General features: G+C 37.2%; 3 protein-coding genes across 3 annotated transcripts; 2 read left to right on the top strand and 1 right to left on the bottom strand.

Annotated features, from left to right (window-relative positions):
• Positions 1 to 585: 585 nt before the first annotated feature.
• On the bottom strand, positions 586 to 3,953 carry LOC103939063. Its single transcript, XM_009349118.2, has 4 exons — positions 3,840 to 3,953; positions 3,578 to 3,751; positions 2,402 to 2,587; positions 586 to 845 (listed from the first exon to the last, which is right to left on the bottom strand). Exons 1-4 carry the CDS (start codon positions 3,912 to 3,914, stop codon positions 633 to 635), a joined length of 648 nt encoding a protein of 215 aa, XP_009347393.2. The 5' UTR covers positions 3,915 to 3,953; the 3' UTR covers positions 586 to 632.
• An 8,603-nt stretch (positions 3,954 to 12,556) lies between these two features.
• Positions 12,557 to 15,950, top strand: LOC103939056 (mitochondrial carnitine/acylcarnitine carrier-like protein). The gene is made up of 4 exons (XM_009349110.3): positions 12,557 to 12,847; positions 12,922 to 12,984; positions 14,576 to 14,967; positions 15,272 to 15,950. Exons 3-4 carry the CDS (start codon positions 14,576 to 14,578, stop codon positions 15,771 to 15,773), a joined length of 894 nt encoding a protein of 297 aa, XP_009347385.2. The 5' UTR covers positions 12,557 to 12,847; positions 12,922 to 12,984; the 3' UTR covers positions 15,774 to 15,950.
• A 1,500-nt stretch (positions 15,951 to 17,450) lies between these two features.
• Positions 17,451 to 24,580, top strand: LOC103965732 (AT-hook motif nuclear-localized protein 13). The gene is made up of 6 exons (XM_048573536.1): positions 17,451 to 17,467; positions 19,173 to 19,780; positions 19,891 to 19,943; positions 22,164 to 22,295; positions 23,702 to 23,863; positions 24,016 to 24,580. Exons 2-6 carry the CDS (start codon positions 19,270 to 19,272, stop codon positions 24,292 to 24,294), a joined length of 1,137 nt encoding a protein of 378 aa, XP_048429493.1. The 5' UTR covers positions 17,451 to 17,467; positions 19,173 to 19,269; the 3' UTR covers positions 24,295 to 24,580.
• The last annotated feature ends 349 nt before the right edge of the window (positions 24,581 to 24,929 follow it).

Raw genomic sequence — 24,929 nt, 5'->3', positions numbered from 1 at the left:
GAATGTTTGGCTATCAATTTTAGACTTTTAGTTGAGTTCTTAAGAATTAAAATGGACACAAGTCGTTTTTTAATTGCTTCACATAACAAAGTTAGTATATTGGGTACTCCCCAGTGAGTACCCAAGTATGGTCACCCGGTTGGCACTAGGTCAGGGCTGGCATTAGGCCAAGGCTGACCCTGTCATTATCAAAATATAAAGGTGAATGTTTTTAAGGGGAAGAGATTCCCTTCAGTTCTCTCCCACCAAAACCCACCAATTAATTAATTCAGATTTTTGAAATTTGATCCAACAGGTACAAACAATGAGCTCTTTTAAAAGTTATAATAATTTTAATCGTTTGATCAAATTTCAAGGACTCGGATTAATTGATTGATGGGCTTTGATGGGAGAGATCCGGAGGGGATCTCTTCCCGTTTTTAAGCACTTGAGTTATATAAATGAATATTGAAGTACTGATTTATGGTACTTTCATGGCAGCTGCAAATGGGAAAACTATAAAACAGGGAATGATTAAAAGAGTGATTATAAGATTAAAAACCATTCCATCCCGTGCTCAAATTTCCAACGAAAAAATGGAAAAAATAAAAAATAGAAGGAAGAAAAAGAAAGAGGGTTAGAGGAGCAAACTTCTAATATCCAAAAAGTGGAGAGCTTAAAGAAATAGTGGACTCGCTGCAGCCTAATAATTTCCAGGATGGCCAACTGGAAGAGATTTTCTTCTTGCCATTTTTGCTAGACTTTTCATCCTTATTGGTCCTATTCTTCTTCCTAATTAGTTGCTGCTGCTGAGCAGGACAGGTACTCAAAGGTTTCTGTTTTAGAAGTTCTCTATCAGGGTTTTCCTGCATGCAAACAGGCCAAACATTATCCCAGGTCCCATTGCCACTTAATGATGAATATTCTACACTGAACATATATAGAACTGAAAAGTAGTCAAATAGAAGTGGAATATATACAGATTGAGGTAAATTCACTGAAACAAAATTGAAACTTTATATAAGTGTGATCATAGAAAGCTTCATTCGTGAATATTGGCAAAAGATGGATTTCCACAAGGCCTTATGGAATATATAGGGTTTGGGATTTGCACAGCATAACATATATAGGTATATATGTATGTATACATACACACACACACACACATATATATGTATATGTATTAGTATGCATGTATGTGTTGTCAGCATCCACAATAAACCAACCACATGATATGGGCATACGCATAACTACATCAGCTTTTGTAAACTGCTAAAAGGGAAAGAACAAAACATATAAGCTTTCGAATTTCCAAAATCCAACCAAAATAGGAGTTTGATGACATAAGGCAAAAATTTCCAGGGAAAGCCTGCTTCTTATTATGATACTTTCTAAGGTTTCTCAATTTGTGGTGTGTTCACCATAAATAATAAGTCTGAATCTATGATTTATTTACTAGGATTTTTTCTACAATGCGGTTAACTGCACATTTTTAAAAAGCAAATATGTCGACGTAGATATAATTTGTGTTGGATAAATATCAACAATTAATGATAAATTTATATATGCTAATAAATAATAAATGCAAATAAATATTCAGGCAGAGCATAAATAAAACGAAATTAATATTAATCAGAGAAATTGAAGAACGAGGTTTGCGTACCGCAATGTCCTTGAACTAGAATTTTGTCCCTACTCTGTACTTGTAGTTCGATGGACATCTGCTTCACCAGGATTTAACGATCTAAGTTGAGATTCCAGCATCGGAAAACTAGACTTTTGGCAAATATCTTTGTGGTACTCTCAATATGTTATGAATGTATGGATTGATGATTTTCAATGAAATGAATGATATGCAGATGCATGTATTTACAGGAATCATGTGCCTGTTCTCAACATACATATTTTTGGGAGGCAACTATTCAACATAAAGGGTGTGTTGCTCCATCTTTTTCTCATACTTTTTTCATATGTTCTCAAATGCACTCAGACTTTATCTGAAAAGATGAGTCTATTGAAAAATGAAAAAGATTAATTATCAATCTATACATCTCATCTCACTGAAAATCATCAATCCATACATACAAAACATACTGAGAGTACCACAAAGATATTCGCCAGAAGTCTAGTTTTCTGGTGCTAGAATCTCAACTTAGATCATTGAATCCTCGTGAAGCAAACGTCCATCGAACTACAAGCACAGAGTAGGAACGAAATTCTGTTTCAAGGACGTTGCAATGCGCAAACCTCGATCTTCAGTTTCTTTGATTATTATTAATTTTGTTTTATTTGTACTTTGCCTAAATATTTATTTGCATTTATTATTTATTAGCATATATAAATTTATCATTAATTGTTGATATTTATCCAACAATTTGATATTGTAGAGACTCTTTGGAAGTTTTAACTAATTGATAATTACCTCAATTTCAAGCCTAGAGGAATGGACTTGGGATAGTCTTTCATTGTGAATCTGAAGTGGGTTGGTGGTAAAAGCTGGGAGCGAGAGAGATGATTCGCCCTTGGATGTATGGCTCCAGTAGGTATCCCCAGATGTTTGTGTTGAAGTGCATGATGATGAGCTACTGAATTCCATCTCTAAGCAGAGCTGAATGAAGCACCACAAGTACAGGTCAATAGGAAAAATAAAATAATTTAATATTCTTTCTCAAGTAGAGGAAAATGAAACCAGGAAATTATTGTGTTCGTCAATAATATAGTAGATCAATTGAAAAGAGAAATCAATTTTTGCTAGGTAACTACAAGTGATTTTGTAGTTGTATATTTATATTATTGTCTGTATACAAACAATTTTTTGTGTTATATATCTAATTAAAAACATCATGCTGCAGGTAGTAGGTTTTCTTAGGTAAAAAAAAAAAATTTAAATCAAGAGCAGCCATCCCCTTGATATTAAATAAAATAAAATAAATAAATAGAATATAAAATGACACTGTGAGTTTCAAGATTTCTAATAGATGAACCAAATGGTCTAATACCACTATTATTCCCAACTTAATTATTTATAGTCAAGAGGTGTAAGATTTTATCTTAAAAAATCTCAGTGTAATTAGAAATAAATCATATAATTATAAGTCGTAAATTCTGTTGTCAAACTCCCGATGTTGGATTTCCAACTGCTAGTGTGGCATGTATCCCGAATTTTCTATCCATGCTAATGAAAGTTTCTCTGCTAATACACAATTGTAGAAATATGTAATTTGATGATCAAGCTGCAGTATTATCTTTATTATCAACAAAAAATGTAAATATTAATTCATATATTGTGCCAGCAATTGCAATTATATAACACATCAATATGGGTTGTTCATATTAGAGAATAAAGTCTCATATAAAAAATATAACATAATTTAACATATAACATATAGCATATGTGTGGGAAGTTCACTTCAAAATTTCAAGTAATAGCGAGACCGGCCTAAAAAGTTTATCAAATTAAAGTTGGTGATCATTTCTTGGCTAAAGAGGTTGGAGAACAAAGTCGGGAAAGTAAATTGACTGCATGCAAATTGGCAAGATTAAGAGAATTCATATCATATATCTGAAACGAGCAATTAATAAAGTAAATAAATTTAACCTGAAGAAACTTATGCTCAAGAGCTGTCACTCGATTCAACAGTGACCCTTTGAAGTAAGTCTCCTTCATCGCCAAATCCATTGGCAGGCATTGGCGCTTCAGTCTTGCACCACTCCTCGATCCCTTCTTGCTGCCCAATTTTCCTAATTTTTGGTTTCTTTCCAAATACTTCATCTAAATTCACACCCAAATATTTAAAATTAATTTGAAACCCAAATTTTAAATTGTAATTAAGGAGTGCAGAAAAGTTGATTAAACTTACAATAAAATCCAAATGATCCAACCTAGACACCAGAGGCATGGATGAATTACGAGACTGTATTCTTCTATCCTCCATCTTGTTGTTGAAGGTTGAAGGTTGAAGGTTGAAGGTAGCTAGCTGGTTTGGCAACGTGGACGACCCAGAAAAATAAAATACAAAAAAAATAAAAGAATTGCTTCTTCTCAAAGGTTATCAGATGGTCAGTCGTCTATTTCTGCTTCTCTGTAACTGTAAGCCTTTCACGCAAAGCCGTTATGCATTCCCTCCTTTTTTGGTTGACCGACTGAGGACACGTCACGAGCCATCCTGCAGTTTGTTACCTCACGTGGGGACGATTTAGATAAGCTCTTGTAGTTGCAAAGCTTCACGTGACTTCCATCTTCTAGTTTGGAGGCAAGCAGTACCTCAAGGGCAGGGGGCAAATATTTCTCACACTTGCACTACTACTCAACCAAAAGTGTAATTTCTATTGCATCCAAATCACTAAGATAACTTGTAATACGGTTACCATTCATAACTCCAAGATGAATTGGTGTTTCGGAATGTAATGGAAATTACCATTCATAACTTCAATATAAATATTTGGGCGTTAATTTTGTTTGCACACTAGTTGACCGTAGGAATCATCAGGAAATTTTTACTGAATTTGTGTTTCTTGTGACTATTATCATCCTTTTCCTATTGTGGTAATGAAGAGGATATTGTCTCCTTTTCCTTATTGGCCTACAAAATTGATGGACTTGCAACTGGCGAATTGTTCTGGAGAATATTACTGTCTCATCAACATATAGCACTTCTGGTTCGAACCCTCCCGTTTCTCTGAGTTCTCTTAGAGTAGTAATGCTACTTGTAATGAAATGAATTTGATTGACTTTTGGTTAGTTTGGTATTGTTATAGCTCATATCAAATTGCTTCTTTTGTACTTTGAGAATAATCATATGTACTCCGACAAAAAAAAAAAAAAAAAAGATAAAAAAAAGAATAATAAGATGTACAATAAAGTAGTTAATCGGTTGATATATTATAGCTTTAAAAGTGTTTAGCAAGTGAAACGCAATGTCACAACGTATGGTAAAGTTTTATGTGAAACTGTTCTTGTGAAATCCCATCCATGGATTTCATTATTTAAATTCCATATTCCGTATTCATAGTTGTTACAACGTGTTCATAGTTTCGGTGTAGAAATTTTTTGGATTTTGCAAAAGGAAGAAAATAACCGTGTTGGGCTACGCGGAGTTTTATGTGGATGTTTTAGATCCTTTCATGTTTTGCCTCATTTCTTGGCATATTTATATAGTACATGTCAATACGAATGCGTGGATGCAAGCGGAATGGAATTTGGAGCTAGGATGAAGATTCTACAAGCTTTGGAAGTCGAGGGCTTTTTGGTAATTTGATCATTATTTGAACACATGTTTCTTATCCTTTTCTGCCCTTGGTGTGTGCCGTGTGGGGCCCACTCCTAGTTTTTGGATCTCTCATCTCTCTTTTCTCTCTCAGCCTCACTGGACTCTTTCACACCTTTCTTGAACTCTGTCTTCCTCTTCCTTTCCCGAGCGACAACACCATCATCTTCAAATTTTCTAGGGAGCAAACACTCACCAAATCACCATCAAATCCCTTTTGTCAACCCTAAATAGTAGAAACGAGAATTCGACTTTGGTTTCTTGAAATGTAGTGCCTAGACGCTAGTTTCAAAGACCTTCGTTTTGATGAGAATTTCTCACCGATTCCAGCCAAGGTAAGACCTACACTAGATCGATTCCTTATGACTAGTAGACAAATTGTCATATATTATTTGTGTGACTTGGTGGAGATGACAAAGAACGAAGCATTTGAAATTTTCTCAGTTTTCCAGTGAAAATCCCCAAAATCCAGCAAGATCGATAATAGGCGATGACGACGGCCAGAGTAAGGAAGAATGAAGAGGAATATTCCGTTAACTTTTTGAAATATTCCTTAACACCGTCAAGTATGACGTCATTATTCCGTTAATTTTGATGAAATATTTTGTCTTGGCAACAGAATATTCCAATCAATCTAAGCCTTGTGTGTGAGGGCTTGTGGCCGACGACCAAAAATGTTTTTATTGGCTAATTCAATGTTTTGAATCCATTTTTGGCATCTGTTTAGCGTAATTCTATTGCTTTAGCTAGTTTTGTGGTTGGACGCCAATTAAACTTGTGATTGGTGGAGATTTGATAGTTGGATCATCCTAAAAATTTAATATGTTGTTGTGGAAGTTTAATGAGGCCCTTAGGAATTATGGATCAGAAATCTCATGTGTAGATCTTCCGGATTAAATCATGTAGAGTTGTTGACCCTATGTTAACCTTTGACGAAGGGTTGACTTTTGGTTAACGTGTCCCAGATCCATCTAGAATGTTGTAAAAGACATATACAAGCTAGGATTATGTGTTTTACTACTAAAGTTTTGAGACGAGACTTGTGATTTGTTCTAGGTGGTGATTATACGTTAACACCTCGATCTTTGTGCTGCGATAACGCGAATTTCAGGTGAGTGACTTTAATATATGTGACATCGGTTTTACTCTGAAATTCCCATGCTAGTATACTTAGTGCATATGTCATGGATGTATAAAATATGTTTTCTGGTAAATTGTTGCTTTTAAATTTTGTCATCAATCTATTTTAAAATGTAATTTGAAGTGCATATTTGAAATGTTTGAAAAAAGTGAGGCCCAGTAAATGACTGTTAACGCATTGTTATAGGGAGTTGTTGCTTCAAATTTGTGTCATGTCTTACTTCATTTAGCCATCCTACGTTTCTAGAATTCTACTCGATTCTGTTGAGTGGTCTGAAATCAAGTTCTGCTGAGGTTCCATTGAATGGTCTGGTACCTTGCTTCGTCTAGATTTCATTTAGTGGTTTGGAATTCTTCTTTCTTTGCAATTTCGTTGAGTGGTTTGTAGATTTGTTCTGTTTCGATTTCGTTGAATGGTCTAAAATCTCGTTTTCTCTCGGATCCATTGACTAGTCTAGAACCTTGTATTGTTGAATTTTGTTAAGTGATTTGGAATCCCTCATCCTATTCAGTTCAGTTGAGTGGTCTGGAATCCCATCCCTTGTTCCCGTTGGTTTATTGGAGTCGATCTAGAATGTGAAAGCTTAAGAGCTGTAGGCTTCGGTCAAACTGTATCACTCTACCCTAGTTTTTAGTGTATTTATGAATTAGAAATTTGAGAACCTTTGTGGTTGATTTGCAAAAAGTCAATGGATGTCTAGGTGACACTTTCGGGATTTCTAGCAAATTGTTATGATTTTACTAATGTTGTTTATAAACTGTGATCGATGGATTTTTTTTATGATTATCACATATGTTGGATTATTGTCACTTACATGAGCTTCACAACTTCTGGGTTATTTCTTTGGCTAGTACACCATTCCCACAGTGTAAGGAACTATGTGTAGGTGGCAGGTGTTAGTAGATACGAGAAGCTTTTGGGGTAACAGTCAGAGGTCAGAGAGCTTGAAGTGTTTAGGTTAACCTTATATCTTTCCTTGTACTTTTTTAGACTTTCTTTTTGGGAGCCTACAAGCATCTCACCTTGGTGAGGGTTAGTTGTTTTTGTTGTATATTGTGGCAGAGACCCCACCACCTTACTTTTGGTGTAAATATTGTGAATTTTATTACTAGTATTTGAGACAGTCAGGAGGTTTGCCTAGAAACAGCCACCCTTAAAAGAGTGCGTAATGGTTCACTGGTCGAGTGCTCTTGCGCCAAAGATGAATGAGGCTAAGCGATCTACCTAAGCTACGGGATGTAAAAATGCATTGGTAGGGGAGCATGTAACTTATTTGTATTCCTCGCACCTTACACCTGAGCATCACGTGTCGATCCTGAACATATATCGGGATCTGAGCATGACAGTTTTAATTATGTACAATACCAATAATGAATAAGATGTGGTAAGATGGTGATCATACATGATACCTAGACCATAGTTTGAAAATATATATTTAACTTGTGATAAAGGTATTTACGAAAATAATTAAAAATTAATATACCTATCATCCATGAAAATAGTTCAAAGAAACTTTATCTTCCATACATTTATAAATCTATACTAGTATGTATTCTGATATGTATTGTGACAACCCATCCCTAATTTCCTATGTAAATTCTCCCCGAGTGTGTAAACTAACATTTATGCCCTTGTTGGCAAAGTGATGTGGATGTGATTATACAGCTTTAAATTGTTCTTCTTGCCATCGTCATTAAATGGTACTCGTTGTTACGAATGCGTGGGCGCGAGTTAGACCCAAATTGGATCTGTAACGAAAAAGTTACGCTCCATTAAAGTACGTTAACCACAGGTATATTGTACACACACGTACAAATTTACAGTATCAGAAACACTGTTAAGGATACAGATTGTGTACATTTAAAATTTTACAAAATCTGAAATCCAATCCCTTATCCTCAAAAGTGGATCCGTATCTCCCAATTGTCCCACCAATCAAATTTGTTTTCCCTTAAACCCTTACCTTCACTCCTTTTCCCTAATTCCTTCTTCACCAATCAGAACCTTCCCTCTCATCCAATTAAATATGATCATACTCTCTTTCCCCCAATCAGAAACTATATTCACTCTATCTCTCTTTTTTCCTTTTCTATCTCTCTCACCGAAACCTCTTTTCTCTCTGCAACTAGCAAGTTCAATGTCCAAACTCCCTAGATCGACTCCCAAAACACTACCATTAAACTCCCCTTGAACTCACAATCACAGCTGTACCCTCAGATCATGAAACGGACAAGTTTTGACTCGCCAAATCGGAAGGTTTGACTCGGTGAGTTTTCCTCCGACGAGTTTTAGGCTGAGTCAGAAGTTTTTAGAATGTGGGGAAGCTTCTACACAACCCACTGAAGTCCTTAGACTAAGTTTGGAGTCGAGTTGACATCAAAACTAGCGAGTTCAAGGAGTTGAGTTTTTGGCCAAACCTTTCGAGCTATTTTCAGGTCACTTCTGTCCACTTTTTGGACTTTTGAAGGTATAATATTGTTCTTCTCCTCAAGAGCTTCATTTCCGTATAAAGTTGGTCAAAAATGGTTAAGAAATGAAGAAGTTATGCAATTTTGAAAATTTCTCAGAAACCGATGAAATCAGATGATGACGAACGGCGAGGCTCACCAGAGAAGACAAAGAATATTCTGTTAAAGTTGATGGAATATTTTAATGGCGTTAGGTAATGCCGTTAAACTCTGTTAACTATTTAACGAAATATTTCGTCAACTCTAACGGAATATTCTTGACGGCTGTTAGCTTCTGTCGTGCACGTGCCTGCACTTGGCCGCTCATGTGGCCATGGGTTGGGCGGCACGTGAGGGCGCGTCTGACCTCCGGTCGGCGAGTGGTTGACACATGCAGGTCCGTGACTTCGAGTAAAACATTTTCGTATATTCAAACCTTCCGTTTGAGCAAAATATAGGGAGTTTTTCCTAGCTTTTTCGTATATGTGTTATTTAGTTAATTATTGTTACTTGTTTCACATATAGGGGAGACTTAACCTAAGGACGTACATGGACAAACGAGGCTAGGGGGCTACGATCCTTCTACATATCAGTGAGTGGGCACTTTGTTATACACACACACACACACACACACTTTATAGTTTCCACATATGCTTTTAAATTGATTTATGCGTACTATGCCATGACTTATTTATTTCAAAAATGCTGTTATGCGGTTGAGATTTACATATTGTCATGGCACATTCATATGCATTTTATCTGCTCATAAATATTGTATAGTTGTGAAATGATAAATAATTCCACAGATGCTCAGGTAAGTTCAAGTAAGTGTATTATGCTGATTAAAATCATTGAATCATCATGGCATGCATACATTCATATAGTTCGCTCATCATTGCTGCACCCCGGGCCAGGGCCAGTCTTTCACATGATGTTCACTAGGGGTGGGCACGGGTAGGGCGGGGCCCAAAATTAGAGGGACCGGACCTGCTTGAAAATACAACAGGGCGGGGTTGGGCAGATTTTACTATTTTAAAACTGAGAATCGAACCTAACCTGGCCCGTATAAAACGGGCTGGTTCCTACGGGTACCCTATCTTTATTTATTTTTTTATTTATTTTTTTTTCTTCTAATTTTCCCAATTGAATTTGCACTCGATCGAGTTCGAAATTGAATCAGGACAGGAAGAGGGTGCCGCCGGAGACAAATAAGAGAACTGGAGCGATGAAATCGATCAATGTTCAGTATCCCACTCTCCTTTACAATTACCTAAGCACATCGACATCACCTCATCCAAGGCTCCAAGCTCTTTCCTTTGTCGCTGCGAGAAAATCCTACAAGCGTCCGTCATCCCCATGTAGTTCTCGTGCTACACGCTTACCTCCACTGTGGTTTGCAGCAGTGTGTTTAGGTTTGTTTGCAGCAGTGATGGTGATTGCTGCAGAGGAGAGGGGAAGGAGAATATGGGTGATTGCAACAGTAGGTAGTACTTGTGCAAAGAAAATGGTTGTTGAAACGAAGAAATCAAGATCGAGGTCGAGGTTGAGACTAGAGGAGTCAGGAGGATTCCGGAATTCGAGATCTAGATGTTAGAAATCAACGATGAAAATTTAATCTCCCTATAATGAATGGTTGAAAAGGTTCAGGTCGGGGGCCCATTTTCTATCAAATTTGTACTTGCCCCGCCCCACTAATTAAATGGACTCGCCCCAACCCGCGGGTCTAGGACCTGTTTGCCTAGCCCTAATGTTCACCTCCCTCACTGCACGCTTGCCTTGGATCCAAGTAGGTGCCAGTCCTGTCGTACAGGTCGCAGTAGGCGACTCTGACTCGTAGGTGACCGCGATTATCTCTAGTCTTCAAGTGATCGTAGCACAAGAGCGTATATATTACACCCAGTCCTATCATACAGGTTATATTAGGCAACTCCGACTCGTGTGATAACATATATTGATGAGCAATAGGTGCAATCGTACATGTCGCATTAGGCAACTTCGACTTGCGTGCTAGTATAGATTGTTGAGCACATGATTATATTTATATTGCTATTGACTTATAGTGTTGTGGCATACTTCTAGATTTACTATTGGCATGCATTTGATTTCATACCTATACGTAGTATGATTTTCTGGAAACTATACATGTTTTACAGCGAGGGGTTAGTATGTTTAGAAAATAAACGTGTTTTATAAACCTTTATTTTTGTGCCCACTCACCTTTCTGTTTTTCACCCCTCCAAGTCCTAGATAATTGACCTACTCTGTGGCACTTGAGGATTACCCGACGATTCTGACGTATCTCCATCTTAACGTAGGAACTTATCCCAGTTGTATAATAAGTACTTCTCTAGTTCGACTGCTTTACCCTTATGTTATCTATACTCTGAATATTTGTAGTTTATGGGTTCTACCCACTACTGTGCAATCACTTTATTAGTTTAAATAAGTTCTAGTTTCAGTTTTAATTTATTCACATTTTTTTTACATCACTCACACTTTTTTTTACATAAGTTAACATAGTTAATATAGTATATACAACTTATATTAGTTAACATAGTTAACCTATGTGGAGGCAAAAGAAAAAATTGAGATACAAGTTAGGAGCGGAAGAAGAATAAACAATATTTAATTCTTATATTAATCCTAAAATTGAGTAAAAGATAGACCTATAAATAAGGGATGAGATTTACCACAGTTTAATAAAAAAAGACAATTGAAAAACTAATGTGGATAATCTGTGAATAGTCCTAACCCAGCAAAGTGTACTAAACTCAATAATGACTCGTAAAATTGGAATTATATCAAGTTTATTTATAAAAATAAAAAAAAAAAAAAAAAAAAAAAAAAAAAGGTTAAAAGACTCTAGTCTATTTCTTATGAAAGCAGTTTTGAAAAGTAATCTAGAGAATGCTTTTAAAAGATAATGTGAAGAGGTCATTACTTTCAAAATAATTAGCATTTTTTTTAGGTAAACGATTTTTAGTGCTTAAATTAGAAGTGAAGTACTCTTTTTTTTTTGTTTAGCCTTGATAATTAGTTAACAAGTAACTGCGGCAACTTTCTGGATGCAAGAAAATCTCCAACTACAAAGTTGGTAAGAATATTTTATGCAATGAATACATTGAATAGAGATACTTATGGAAAAGATAATGAGAATAAAATTTGGAATGAAGACTTTAAAGAAAAAAAAAAAGAAACTTTATTATTCTCTCTTGATTTTGTTTTATGAGCTTAAAATTATTAACCATTACTGACATGCCACATGGCAACTTCTATTCAAACAATTTTCTCTCGTGACTCGGGCAATGCTGTAGCTCTCACATCGGATAACGTCAGTAACGTTGAATGGAAGAACAAAAAATATAGGAGGCTGGCCCATAGAAGTTTCTCTTACTAATGTGTCATGATATGTTTTTCTCAACCAGATGACACATGGTTGATGGAAGCCCATCCTCAAAATTCGATTGCAACCAAAATTGCCCGAACTCATGACACGAATATATTATTACGTATGCCAATTATGTAAGGACATTGCTATTTTTTTCACATATTTTTAGTGTTATTAGCACGAGACAGTTACCATGGCAGTGTACAGGCGCTATGTAAAAATTGAATTCCGAACTCGGAGAGTCGAGTCACATGATACAGACATTTATGCACTCGTCTGTTGCCTATAAATATAATCTCCCAACTCACATGGAAAGCACAAGAGAGTGGGAGAGACGGAGAGTGGCAGTGATTGGCTTTTCCTACCTCAGTTTTGCCCAACCACTGCGTCCTCTCTCTCTCTCTCTCTGTCTCTCGCTCAACCACACCTATAAACTCTCTCTCCCTCTTCCAGTTCACACTCCATCAGTAACGGAGCTGGTGGTTGGTGTGTGTAATCTCGTCCCACATAAGCAGTCCCATGTGGTTCTGATATCCCCCAAGATTCAACTCCTTCCCTTATTATTCACAGATTGTAGTCCTCTTACAATTTTAACATTCACCGAACTACTTTTTCTAAATTTCTGGTGATCTTTACCGCTTTGGTTTTTTGGTTTCACAGATTCTATTTAATGATCTAATGATTCTTGGGTCCTTGCAGGTTGGACCATCTTCAACTCACGAGCTTTTCCTTTGGTTTTGGGTGCCACCATTTATTTGCCAAGTAAGATTCTTCGCCTTTTTTCTGCTTCAATTCTATCCAATGCGCATGTCTTTGATTGTTTATCATGTTTCTGATATTTAGATTCAATAAGCTGCAAAATTGGAGCATTTCGATGATTTACATACAAGCTGATTTTCACACACTCTTTTTCGCCTCTTGCTCACCTGAAAAACCATAGATTCCATTTCAGCCATTATCGTAATCCTTGAGTTGTAAAATGTAAAAATATTTCAGTATCTGTCGGTGTGCTACAAAGCATGTTTGACATATGGGTAAAAGCATAACCCTTTCATCTTCTCCATTTCAGCAATCACTTTCTTTAGTTACAATCTATTGCTAACTTTGTATTTAAATTTTGGGGTATTCAATTGCAATGTACATTACTTTTCAATGAATAATATGAAATTTAGTAAACTAGATCTTTGAAATAAAGACTCCTTTTTGCTATAGTGTGACATATGGTTAAGTGTTGAATATTTGTTTTCAGAACTGGCTGTGAATCCGCACTACATTAGCTTTTTACGGGAAAGTAGAAATGTAGGACGGAATGCAAAAGCTAGCTAAATGTTTTTGTGCTTTTTAGTCTTAATCCGTTCACCAAATGTTTCTGTTCGAGATTTCAAGTAAAAAAACCCAATTGTGTAGGTATTATCATAGCATAGGAAATTTGAGTGGTGATATTTCTTTTTGGTGAATGCTGATTACTTGAGTCTTGCAGTTTTGCCTAGAGTTTCATCGACGGTGTTTTGTCAGAGAACTGTGATGATGGATTATTGTTTTGGCATTCAAAATCTGAAGTTCAGTGTCTATTTTGTTATGTGAAGGATAAAAAATATAAAAAAAAAGAAGCTAAAAACGGTTCAGATAGGAAGAGATATAAACACCATTGGAACTCAGATTATCAGTACAAAGACTGGACAAAATGATCTATCATTCCTTATTTTCGTTTTTCTTGTTGTACTTTCTTGAACACAGTTTTTAAATATTTCCTCGTCCCCATCCAACTGTTCATTACCTGTTACTCATTTTTCCGAAAAATATGTTTTCGTTTTATGGATTCTATTTGTGATTTGTTTCCAATGAGTGAAAATCCATTGATTGTTATTAAAGACTCCGATGATAGAATCGTGTGTTGTTTCTTTACATAATCCATTTGCTGCTTTCCAGAAACATTTGAAAATTACTTTTAGGTGACTGGAATAGTACCAAGGCCGCTGATGGTGATTTCTAGAATCCTAGTGGTGTGATGTTTGTAGTCTCTTTTTGTTCCATAATTTCTCAATGAATAGGACCTACCAGAGTCTTACAACAATCAAAAGACCTAGTTGATACAAACAGAATACTTTCGACATAGTATTCGCTTTGTCATGCATCAAATTTGTATCTACAAATTGACATACCACATGGACAGAGATGTATAAGGTGATGTTTCAAAAAGTTCTCTGCATTGAAAAAAAATTTGGGTGTCTGGCTGTAGATTGTTAATTTTTAGAAGAACCATTATTCCATCAAACTTCTCGGGAAGGTCCTTCCGTATTATATTCATATGCCGAAAATTCACTATTTTGGTTTTCTAATTCTGAATATGCAGATGGGGGAAGTAGTTAAGGACTTAGCTGCTGGGACTATGGGAGGGGTAGCACAGTTAGTAGTTGGCCACCCATTTGATACCATAAAGGTTAAACTCCAAAGCCAGCCTACTCCACTTCCAGGACAACCTCCCAAGTTCTCAGGTGCTATTGATGCTGTCAAGCAGACGTTATCAGCTGAGGGAGCTGCGGGTCTCTACAAAGGAATGGGAGCTCCACTTGCCACTGTTGCAGCCTTCAATGCTGTCCTCTTCACCGTAAGAGGGCAAATGGAGACATTGTTAAGGTCTCAACCTGGTGCCCCGCTTACAGTTAGTCAGCAGGTCATTTGTGGGGGAGGGGCTGGAGTAGCAGTGTCCTTTCTGGCATGCCCTACTGAGTTGATCAAGTGCAGGTCAGTTTAATGACTATTTTCTATTTGGGTCTTGCGTAATATGTCTGTAACCACTCTCAGCCGAGTGTCATGGAGAATTTAAAGTGATACTAGTTTTGTTCCTTGAAAGAAATGTAGTTAAACACCTTGATCTATTCCTTTCCTTTCACTTGCGTTTTCAATCATGGTGTAAGGTTTGTATTTACAGACTGATTTTTTCATTAAAATCAACTTTTTAGTGAAAAGGTTTAAATTCAAATTTCATCACTTTGCCATTTCAATAAGGAATTAGGATACATTCTGTTTGGATTTCATGTTAGAACAGGTTGCAAGCCCAGAGTGCATTGGGGGATGCTGGCTCAGTGGGTGGTGCAGTGAAGTATGGAGGGCCGTTGGATGTGGCCAAGCGGGTACTTAGGTCGGAAGGTGGTGTGAGGGGTCTGTTCAAGGGGTTGGTTCCTACTATGGCACGCGAAATACCTGGAAATGCTGCAATGTTTGGTGTCTATGAAGCCCTCAAGCAGTTCTTTGCTGGAGGCCAGGACACTTCCGGCTTGGGAAGAGGATCTTTGATAGTGGCTGGAGGATTGGGGGGAGCCGCGTTCTGGGGCTTCGTCTACCCAACTGATGTTGTCAAGAGTGTAATCCAGGTAGATGATTTCAAAAATCCCAAGTATTCGGGGTCAGTTGATGCCTTTAAAAAGATTCTTGCCTCCGAGGGAGTCAAAGGCCTCTATAAGGGCTTTGGACCAGCTATGGGTAGAAGTATTCCGGCTAATGCAGCATGCTTCTTGGCCTATGAGGTCACAAGGTCAAGTTTGGGATGACAATTTATTTTCGGGCTAATTGGTCGCTGTCGATTTTTGTTTTTTGATTCGGAAGCAGTTTTTCTATACATGAACTTGTGGTTGGGTACTAGGATCCTCCATTCTTTGTAACAACACTTGTGTTGCTGGAGGAGACATTCTTTTACCAATCATATTACATGCACTGGTTTTCTCTTCTTTTCTTTCCCTAGAAAGTAGTAACTCTTGCAGATGTCTTGCATCCGACGTCGGATGTCGTAGGTAGAAGCCAAATTGATTATACCCAAATGCAGCCTCCTTTTAAATGTTACTTTGAGGGTACAAGTTTAGTTCAACACTTTTAACATCAAAGAAGCATGTGAGAAGCACCAGAATCCAGATTTCTCCTATACATTAAAACTATCAAAATCTGAATCTACCCAAATTTCGAAAGGTAAATTATGCATACAGGTTTAATATATATATATATATATATATATATAAAATAAAAAAATAAAAACTAATTTTAAGGAAAAGTACCAATTCCAACCCATTTTCTTTGAATTTAGCCATATTTTGTGGGGCAGGACAATTGCACAAGACCCAAGCCCACCTAGCTCATTTGCTGGAAACGGCCACCGAATATTGGATAATAGACATGAATAAACTATTTTTGAGGCCCAAAAAATGTCACATACAAGCTGAATCAAGCCTCAAGCTTAGCCTAAAAATACATGTCAAGGTGTGGAATAAAAAATGGTTCATATGTCTAATGATGCCATGCTACGTTAATTAGGCCGCGCATTTGTGTAAATCACACCATGCTTGTGGAAATCCATATATATTTATCACGCCAAACCTTATCATGCTAATCACTATTCATCTAAGATAAGCCCAAGTCATATGCCTAGGGTTTGTCAAGTAAACTATGGTGTGGATGGTTACAGAAGAATATTGGGCTTTCATGGAACCAAGATTATGGAAGACTTTGGGCTACTTAGGAGCCTAAAGATCCAAGTCCAAAACCCTTGTGATCCACATAGGTAGGTTTGAGAGAGAATCCAACTTAGTTTCCTCATTTCCCTAGCAAGGTGACCAACTTAGTTAGGAAGAAACCAAACCACAAGCCTTAAGATCACGTGAACACCTAGCAGAACATGCATTTAATGAGGAGAGAAGTTGACTTTCCCTCACCAGCTCACACAGAAGAACAATGTGTGAAAGCCATGTGACCTGTTACCATAAGTAACGCCTGTGGAAGGATGGCCCTGGGAAAGTAGAGCCTCCGGAAGAAGGCCCAACGCAGGCATCACGAGGCTAACAGCGTCAGCCTATCTTGCACCAAAACGGAAGTGGCAAGAGAACTAAGAGGAAAAAAGACAGAAGACCAAGCCACATTTGGAGATTACTTAGGAACCCTAGAAGGGAGTCATCCACCTACAAAAAGGAGATCAGAAGCCATTAACAAAGGGGCAAGAACTTAGCCTAGAAGAAAAGATAGAACGTTAAAAGGAATATACTGCACCAAGCTAGGGAAATCTCTCCCTTAGTGCAAACAACCTTAAACTCCAAAGAATCACATCAACAATCTTAGTGATTTTTCATAGCTTTTCCTTTGAGCATTCATGGCATTAGAAGCCTTGTTACCAACCTAGGAAACCCAAATCATCCAACCTAGAACATCATGCAACTCTGCTAACTCTCTCTCTCTCTCTCTCTCTCTCTCTCTCTCTCTCATTCATGCTAAACTAATAATCTTCTAGTTTCCACACCATGCTTCTCTTGAGCAAGTCATTATTTACTTAATATGTCATCTTTAAGTCATTGATCCGATCGAGATATTTCCTAAGATGTGCTGATTCTTTCGAGATATTCCAGGACTTGGTACGAAACCAACCCAAAGGAGACAAGAGGACGTTCCCAAAACCCAAGTCCACCTTGACCTAAAAGTTCCCCCAAAATTATTAACTAAATAAAGTGATCAAGAGTATTGATAAAGAAAAGGACCGTATTGCATTGTAATCCTAAACTGAATAGGTTCTCCACCTCTTCTACTTAGCTTAGGTAGCCATGGCATGCTGCTAGGTGTCATTCATGGTTTTTGGAAGCCTTGAAGATGTATAATCACTAAAGTAAGTTTCAATTCTTTGTAAGAGTTTTAGTCACCCATTGCTTTGCTAAATATAATCCAATGGATTGCACACTGTATAAGGTAATGATTGAAGAATATAACGGAGTGTAGTAAGGACAATTAAATAATTTAATTGTTTATAGTTAGGATTAATTAATATGTTATTAATCAAATGAATAAGTATGTTTAAGACCTTGGATTAGTTTTGGGCCTCAAGGCCCAATGAACTTCGGATCGTCAAGCCCATTATTTTAAGTTGTATGACGACGAAAATACAAAAGGGCACAAGGGCCCTCTAACTAGAGAAAGCCGCCTATAGAGAGGAGGGAGAGTTGGTTTTAATTTCAATTGTGTCATTCAATGTTAGTGGCTATATAAAGATAACTATAACCCTTTTCCTAATAAGGATTTTCTTTGAAGAAATTAGAGAGCACATCTCTCTCTTTCCTTCAAGGAGGCTGGCCCTAGGGGAGAAAGAAGACTAGCATGTTCTTCTCCCTTGGTCATTCATCTTGGTTCTCATTCATCCTTTACAAACACCAAAAGAAAATTAAATTCATTAAACTACAAAGAGAAACATTCAAATTTAAACGGAGAAAAGGCGCTATACATTTTTTATATGTTAAACTTATTATATAAAATATAAAAAAAGGACCACTTATACTTGAAAAAAATACATATTGTATTGGAATATATAAATTGCAGAAGAACGAAATATAAATTATAAAGTATTAGTACATATTGAAACACGACGAACAAACATATAGTAAGTGTTCATCCAATTGCGACCTAGGCGGTGGGCTCCTAAGCACGTCTAGGCGTCATTTTTTAATTTTCAAACGCTTATCGATTAATCTGAACGGTAACAAATTGCCGAGCGCCTAGCTGGGTCTAAACAACATTAAATGAAAACTTTTAGAACAGTAAATGAAATTATGAAACAGAAAATATAACTATTTTTTTTAACATCGTGGGCTAGCTCGGCCCAGAGTTATTTCATTTGTAATTTCGATTGTTCGTGTGGCATCTGTCACCCACCCATAAAAAAAAAAAAAAAAAATGTAAAAAAAGAGGACGAAAGAGTTTTATTAGTAGTCTGATTCCCTGCCACGTACGAAAGAAAAAGAGATCCGCAGCAGCGGGCATTGGCCAAAAAATTAGACAAACTCGTTTTATTATAAAAAGGGGGAAAGCCGCAATAATCACTAAAACCCTAAAAACAAAATCTAAACCCTAGTTTTTAATCAAACGCTTTTTCTCTGCTAGATTTTCAATTTCACCACCATCGCTACTCTCTCTCCTCTCTCTCCTCTCTCTCTCTCTCTCTCTCTCTAAGTAGTCCATTTTCCCGGAATCCAAACAACCCCATTGCGAAATCAGTTCGCCCCCTTCTTGATCCCCCCACAAATGGATTCGCGGGAAGTTCCGCAGCAACAGCCGCCTCAGCAGCCGAACATGATGGTGGGCCCATCTTCATATCCCTCCTCTATGCCCACCGCCAACATAAACCCTAATTCGGGCTCCATGATGGGCGCCCCCAACCCGGGACGCTTCCCTTTCAACGCGGTGGCCCAGCAGCAGCAGCAGCAGCAGCAGCAACAGCCCACTTCGAAACCGCAGATGGATTCTCTGAGCCCCAGCCCCTACGATGGGTCGTTGAGGCCGTGCGGCAGCGGCGGACCGTTCAACATCGACTCTTCTTCGGCTTCGGCTGCCAAGAAGAAGAGAGGGCGGCCCAGGAAGTACTCGCCTGACGGCAACATTGCCTTGGGATTGACGCCCACGCAGATTCCTTCTTCGGCTTCGGCCGCACCTGGGACCCATGGAGAGTCTAGTGGCACGATGTCTTCGGAGCCCCCAGCCAAGAAAAACCGGGGGAGGCCCCCAGGTTCGGGCAAGAAGCAGTTGGACGCATTGGGTAATTGAGATTCTGAGTTTGAAATTGTTGTAAAGAACGAAAATTGGGTGTGGATTTGTAGTTTACTGATGTACATTGTGCTTATTGGTGTTTGGTTTTGCTGTGTGCAGGAGCTGGCGGAGTTGGATTCACACCTCATGTTATTATGGTGCAAGCCGGTGAGGTATGTGACTTTGTTGATGTGAAGAGCAAATTGTAGTCAGTGAAGAGTGAGTTATATTAGTTCCTTTGGAGAAATTTGTTATTTTTGGGTTGTTTATATCTCTATATATATCGGGGAGATGCATCATTCAAATATGTGTTTACTTATAAATCTAATGTTACTTTAGTGCAATAAAGGATGACCTTCAATCTCATTTATAGTTGTGCCTTACTGACAAAAAATCATTAATGGTTGTGTGAAAGGGAAGTGAAGTTCTAGTTCATATAAATGGGGGAAATATTGACTTTGAGTAGTATGATGAAATAGCTGTGTAAATTATATTGACTGTGTTGTTTGATACTAAAGCTGAAGAGAATATATAATGTAGTTTCTAGATTGTGTAAATGCTTGTGTTATTCAGTGCTGTTTCTTTTAATAATTTGGTTTCTGTCTGCGTTTCTTTTGTTTTTGTTGTTTGGAAAATCATGTCATTTCTTCAATTTATGTGGTCGTGATCATGAAAAAATAATTAATTCATAAAAGATTATAGAAGACAGGAATCTATATGTAGCACCAAATGTCATTGTGCTTACATGGTAGTATTAGGAAATTAGGCTATAAAGTGAGAAAATCTTTCATCTTTTCTTAATAAGGAATGAAAAATATTTAAGTAGATTGTTGTTAATGGATGTGCCACGTATATCCTGCTTTTTGTTTTAACCAATGAAGATACCACTTAATAGGTTTTTCAGTATGGTTGTTTATGTATGGAATACTTTTATCTTTTGTGAATTTCTTTTGCATGTTGTCATTGGAAATGTCTTAAATATTGACATTTTTGGTACAGTGCTGAAAATACATTTTGTATTGCTGTCATTGGAAAACAATTAAGACACAATATTCAAATGTTTTGAAGAACAAATTAGAAAAAACAGATTAAAAATAAGTGTTCCAAATTTCTGTTATAAGAACCATCAAACAATATAAGAATTAATTAATCACTTTAGGAAGGAGAACAGTGCAAGGGAAGCAGTGCAACAATATGGTGCGGACAAAGGAAGTAATGAGAGGGTGGGATGTGTAGAGAGATGAGGAGAGAAATCACGATAAGGAGGGATGAGCACTGAAGCAGTTGAGAGGAGACTGATATAGGTAGAGATGTGGTGGAACAACTGGTTCTGTGGTGCTGTAATGGTGGCAGGAAGGAAAGCTAGAGCGTGAGTAAAGGCTGGAAAATTAGCAGGGATATATAATTTGATGAAAATCTGAGGGATTAAGGCTAATTGGGTGGATTAGTGTGGGAGTAGCCCCATTAGTATTAAGTAATTGACATGAGTATGTGACACCGGGCATTTTCAATATTTTGATAAAGCACATATCAGTTCTTGTGGTTTTATGGGTTTACAGATAATTACTTTAATTATTTTAAACTTGGTTCACCCTGCTCGACTGGGCTGGGTTGATTGGATGCCACCATGATTTGCAGATCCCTACAAGTGATGGCTCACTAAAAGTGATATATGTATGTAAAGTGCAATATCTGTTGTGATTGAGGCTGGAGATATTTTGCATGAGTGATATAACATAAGAAGCATAAGCTATGCCACATTTTGTGCACAGAGCCTTCAAACCTTGGTTTCAAGGAATGAATACGTTTTTCCTTTTGTTTCTGTTGTGCCTCCAATGATGTAAATCAGACATAATTGTACCTGAGTTTAACAATGGTTTACTGCATGCATTATATTATAATTCAATCTGTAAGTTAATTATCTTAAGACATATGGCTGTCTGTGCATACAAACAGAATCATTATTCTCACCCAATGGTCATGGTTTTTATGTAAATTTTTAAATTTGTTGCTGTTGGATTTTATAATTACTCGAATCAAACATTTGGGATAACCTGGATTGTTTGGGTTATTTTTGTTTTGATCTGCATCATTGGACCATATAAAGGATTATTCTTTTATTTATGTAAATTATATTTGCATCCTTTTTATGCTGATAATTTTATTTTATTTTTTTTTAATACTGCAATGCTTTAATCGGCCACAATGGTCGCATACTTCACTTGGCATTTCTTTGTATGCACTGATTTATGGCATTTACGTCTTCAGGACTATGTTATCATTTTCCATTTTTTAATTCCGATTCGAGTTTTCAGCGTAGTACAATAAAGATAATTAATAAATTTGCCCAGTCATGGTATGCATTCTCATTTGTGTGGCCTTATGGTTTTTAGGATATAGCAGCAAAGGTTATGGCCTTTTCACAGCAGGGTCCGCGCACAGTTTGCATTCTCTCTGCAAATGGTGCCATCTGCAATGTTACCCTTCGCCAGCCAGCAATGTCTGGTGGTACTGTCACATATGAGGTAACTTTTGATGTTTTTAAAACAGTTATGTTTGAATGGACAATGGAGTTATATATTTTGTTTTATATGTGCTTACTGTGATATTGCAGTATCTAGAGAATAAGAAATGAGTTTGAGAGGACTTGAGATAAATACATTTCTTGTAGAATTATGTTGTTATCTTCCTCGTCTTGATTTTGCAGATACTTTTCTTGTATCCTATAGAAAAGATGTTATCTGTTTAAAGTATATGTCATCATCTAAGAAAAAAAAAGGAGTCATTTTGTAGTGTGGACTTGTGGCATCTCAAGCTGATCATCTTCTTTTGTGAGAGTTCATTTTCTGCTATTTTCAGTCTGGAATGCTGTTGTTGCCTTGAAAATGCATCATATTTTTTTTTCTTGTTTCCTCCAAGAATGCTATGTTTTTATTGTTTGGAGGCTATAGGTTATATCCCCTGTAAGCTTGCACCGTATATCCTCGTTATACAAAAATTGAGGCCAACAGATATAACATTATCAATTTCTGTTACATCAGTACAATTTGATATTGGTTTTGTTTTTGGATGAAAATGGTTTTCATGGAGGACCTTAGTAGGTCCTGTGGTTTTCTAATACTATGATTATGTTAGTCCTTGATGGAATATCCATGTCATTTAGTATCCATCATAAATAAGTTTCCATTTTTGCTTCCTGTCAGAAGTAATTAACATAAGAGTTCCGTTCTCTTGGTCACCCACCTTTGGATTTGATATCAGGGGTGCATAATAAATGGATGTGCTTTTAAAATTATAATTTCAACCCTATCAAATCCAAGGGTGGGTGACCATGCATTGTGATGAAGAGAAGGTTTCCATTTAACATAAACTTAATTGAGTTAGCAAACTCGTGCCATGAGACGTGAGCTCTTACAAGTTGTTAAGAAAAAATAGTAGAGTTACCTCTTTATCTGTAACTAGGCAGATCAAACCAATGCCTTTTAGACTAGTTATCCAAAGAATGGAGAAAAGTTGAAACAGATTAATGAAATGCAGTACTAACACTTGAACATAAAGTATTCTAACGATTTGAAGATTTAGCATATGCTGCTGAAGCTCAGCACCTTCAAACCTTCTACAATACTCTTCCAAAATATGAATATAATTGGAGCAGTTTCTCCCATATATGATTTTCCACAAGCACAATAACTCACTTTCACGCCCACTGCACATACACACAGACCGATACACTGGTAAATGTATACCCTTTCCATTGGATTCACAAATTTGTTTGAGCACTCAATGTTACAATGTCATGCTATCCATTTCTGGTGTTATTTGTTCGACAATCTCATTAAAGCCAGCTGCTTTTTGTTTATAATAATTGGTTGTTTAATTGTTTATTTATTCTTTCTGCCAAATTTTTATTAGCTCTGTATTTTCTTTGCAGGGTCGATATGAGATTATTTCCCTGTCAGGTTCCTACTTGTTTTCTGAAAATAATGGGAATCGCAGCAGAAGTGGTGGTTTGAGTGTATCCTTAGCAGGGTCTGATGGTCAAGTTTTGGGAGGTGGAGTTGCTGGCATGCTTGTGGCAGCATCACCAGTACAGGTACCATTCTGCCATTATTTGCTCAGCGTATCTGTTATATGAAATTATGACTGTTCACCTTCTGTAGTTGTAAAGGACATTCAGGGCGAGAACCTTTTCAAGTTAAAAAATATAACCCTGTTATTCTAGCTCAATTTGAATTTTAACTGCAGGTGATTGTGGGTAGTTTCATTGCCGACGGGAAAAAATCCAACCCCAACTTGGTAAAGTCGGGAACTTCCTCTCCCCCAGCATCACAAATGTTGAACTTTGGTGCGCCAATGACAGCAGCCAGCCCGTCCTCTCAAGGAGGAGGATCAAGCGAGTCGTCAGACGAGAATGGCAGCAGTCCTCTCAACAACAGCAACAGGGGACCTGTGCTCTACAGTAATGCAAATCAACCGATTCATAATATGCAGATGTATCAATTATGGGGTCAAGCTCAACAATGAAGAAGACGATGATACTTCCTAGCCGGTTACAAGTAGAGCAACCGCATTTGACTGATTGCGTTCTTATTTCAAATGCCGATTGATATCCTCCATTGTTAGAAGCAACTCCGAGTCTGAGGGGCTTATTTAGTTCTAGATTATTGAGTTTTTCGTGTTATGGTAGTTAACATTTTTTTCTTCGTCTCTCTCCCTCTCTACATATGATTGAAACATGGCTATTGCTGATGGCTGAGAATACGCCGCCTGTTCTTTACCTTCTCATGAGTTGAAATTTGCATTTTAAATATTTTTTTTGCCTTCTATTTATTGGTGTTACGAGTATCAAATTTCATTGGCTCCAAACTTGCGTGAAATCTTATTACAGCTTTTCCGGTCGTCTCGTGTCATGGAATCTGCCCTGCTCCCTATTGTATTTTCTTCTGCTTACAGGAAGTCGGGCCTGTTTTTGACTCTCAAAATCACCTGGGCTATGTTTGGGTGAGGAAACTGTTTGCTATCTATTTAGAAATTTTTATCATTTCTCAAAACATTTTTTCAATGCCACCGTCACGCAAAACATATCAAAATCGACGATAGCAGGAGGTGTTGTGTTTAGAGTGCGGGGAGTCGAAGAGGAGAGGAGGGTAGGGTGGGTG

Source organism: the organism of the source record quoted next, unplaced genomic scaffold, assembly GCF_019419815.1.
Source record: "Pyrus x bretschneideri cultivar Hongxiangsu unplaced genomic scaffold, Pyrus_bretschneideri_v1 Contig69, whole genome shotgun sequence".
In the NCBI taxonomy this organism is placed as follows: Eukaryota; Viridiplantae; Streptophyta; class Magnoliopsida; order Rosales; family Rosaceae; genus Pyrus; species Pyrus x bretschneideri.
This window is presented reverse-complemented; position numbering and strand designations above follow the sequence as displayed.

Excerpts from the sequence above, each read along its gene's own strand:
- LOC103939063 (XM_009349118.2), bottom strand. The coding sequence starts at position 3,914 with ATGGAGGATAGAAGAATACAGTCTCGTAATTCATCCATGCCTCTGGTG. Across the intron at positions 2,588-3,577 it reads TTGAGCATAAGTTTCTTCAG|CTCTGCTTAGAGATGGAATT; the intron begins GTTAAATTTATT and ends TGCTTCATTCAG. Across the intron at positions 846-2,401 it reads CCTCTAGGCTTGAAATTGAG|GAAAACCCTGATAGAGAACT; the intron begins GTAATTATCAAT and ends GTTTGCATGCAG.
- LOC103939056 (XM_009349110.3), top strand. The coding sequence starts at position 14,576 with ATGGGGGAAGTAGTTAAGGACTTAGCTGCTGGGACTATGGGAGGGGTA. Across the intron at positions 14,968-15,271 it reads ACTGAGTTGATCAAGTGCAG|GTTGCAAGCCCAGAGTGCAT; the intron begins GTCAGTTTAATG and ends ATGTTAGAACAG.
- LOC103965732 (XM_048573536.1), top strand. The coding sequence starts at position 19,270 with ATGGATTCGCGGGAAGTTCCGCAGCAACAGCCGCCTCAGCAGCCGAAC. Across the intron at positions 19,781-19,890 it reads GAAGCAGTTGGACGCATTGG|GAGCTGGCGGAGTTGGATTC; the intron begins GTAATTGAGATT and ends TGCTGTGTGCAG. Across the intron at positions 23,864-24,015 it reads TGGCAGCATCACCAGTACAG|GTGATTGTGGGTAGTTTCAT; the intron begins GTACCATTCTGC and ends TTTTAACTGCAG.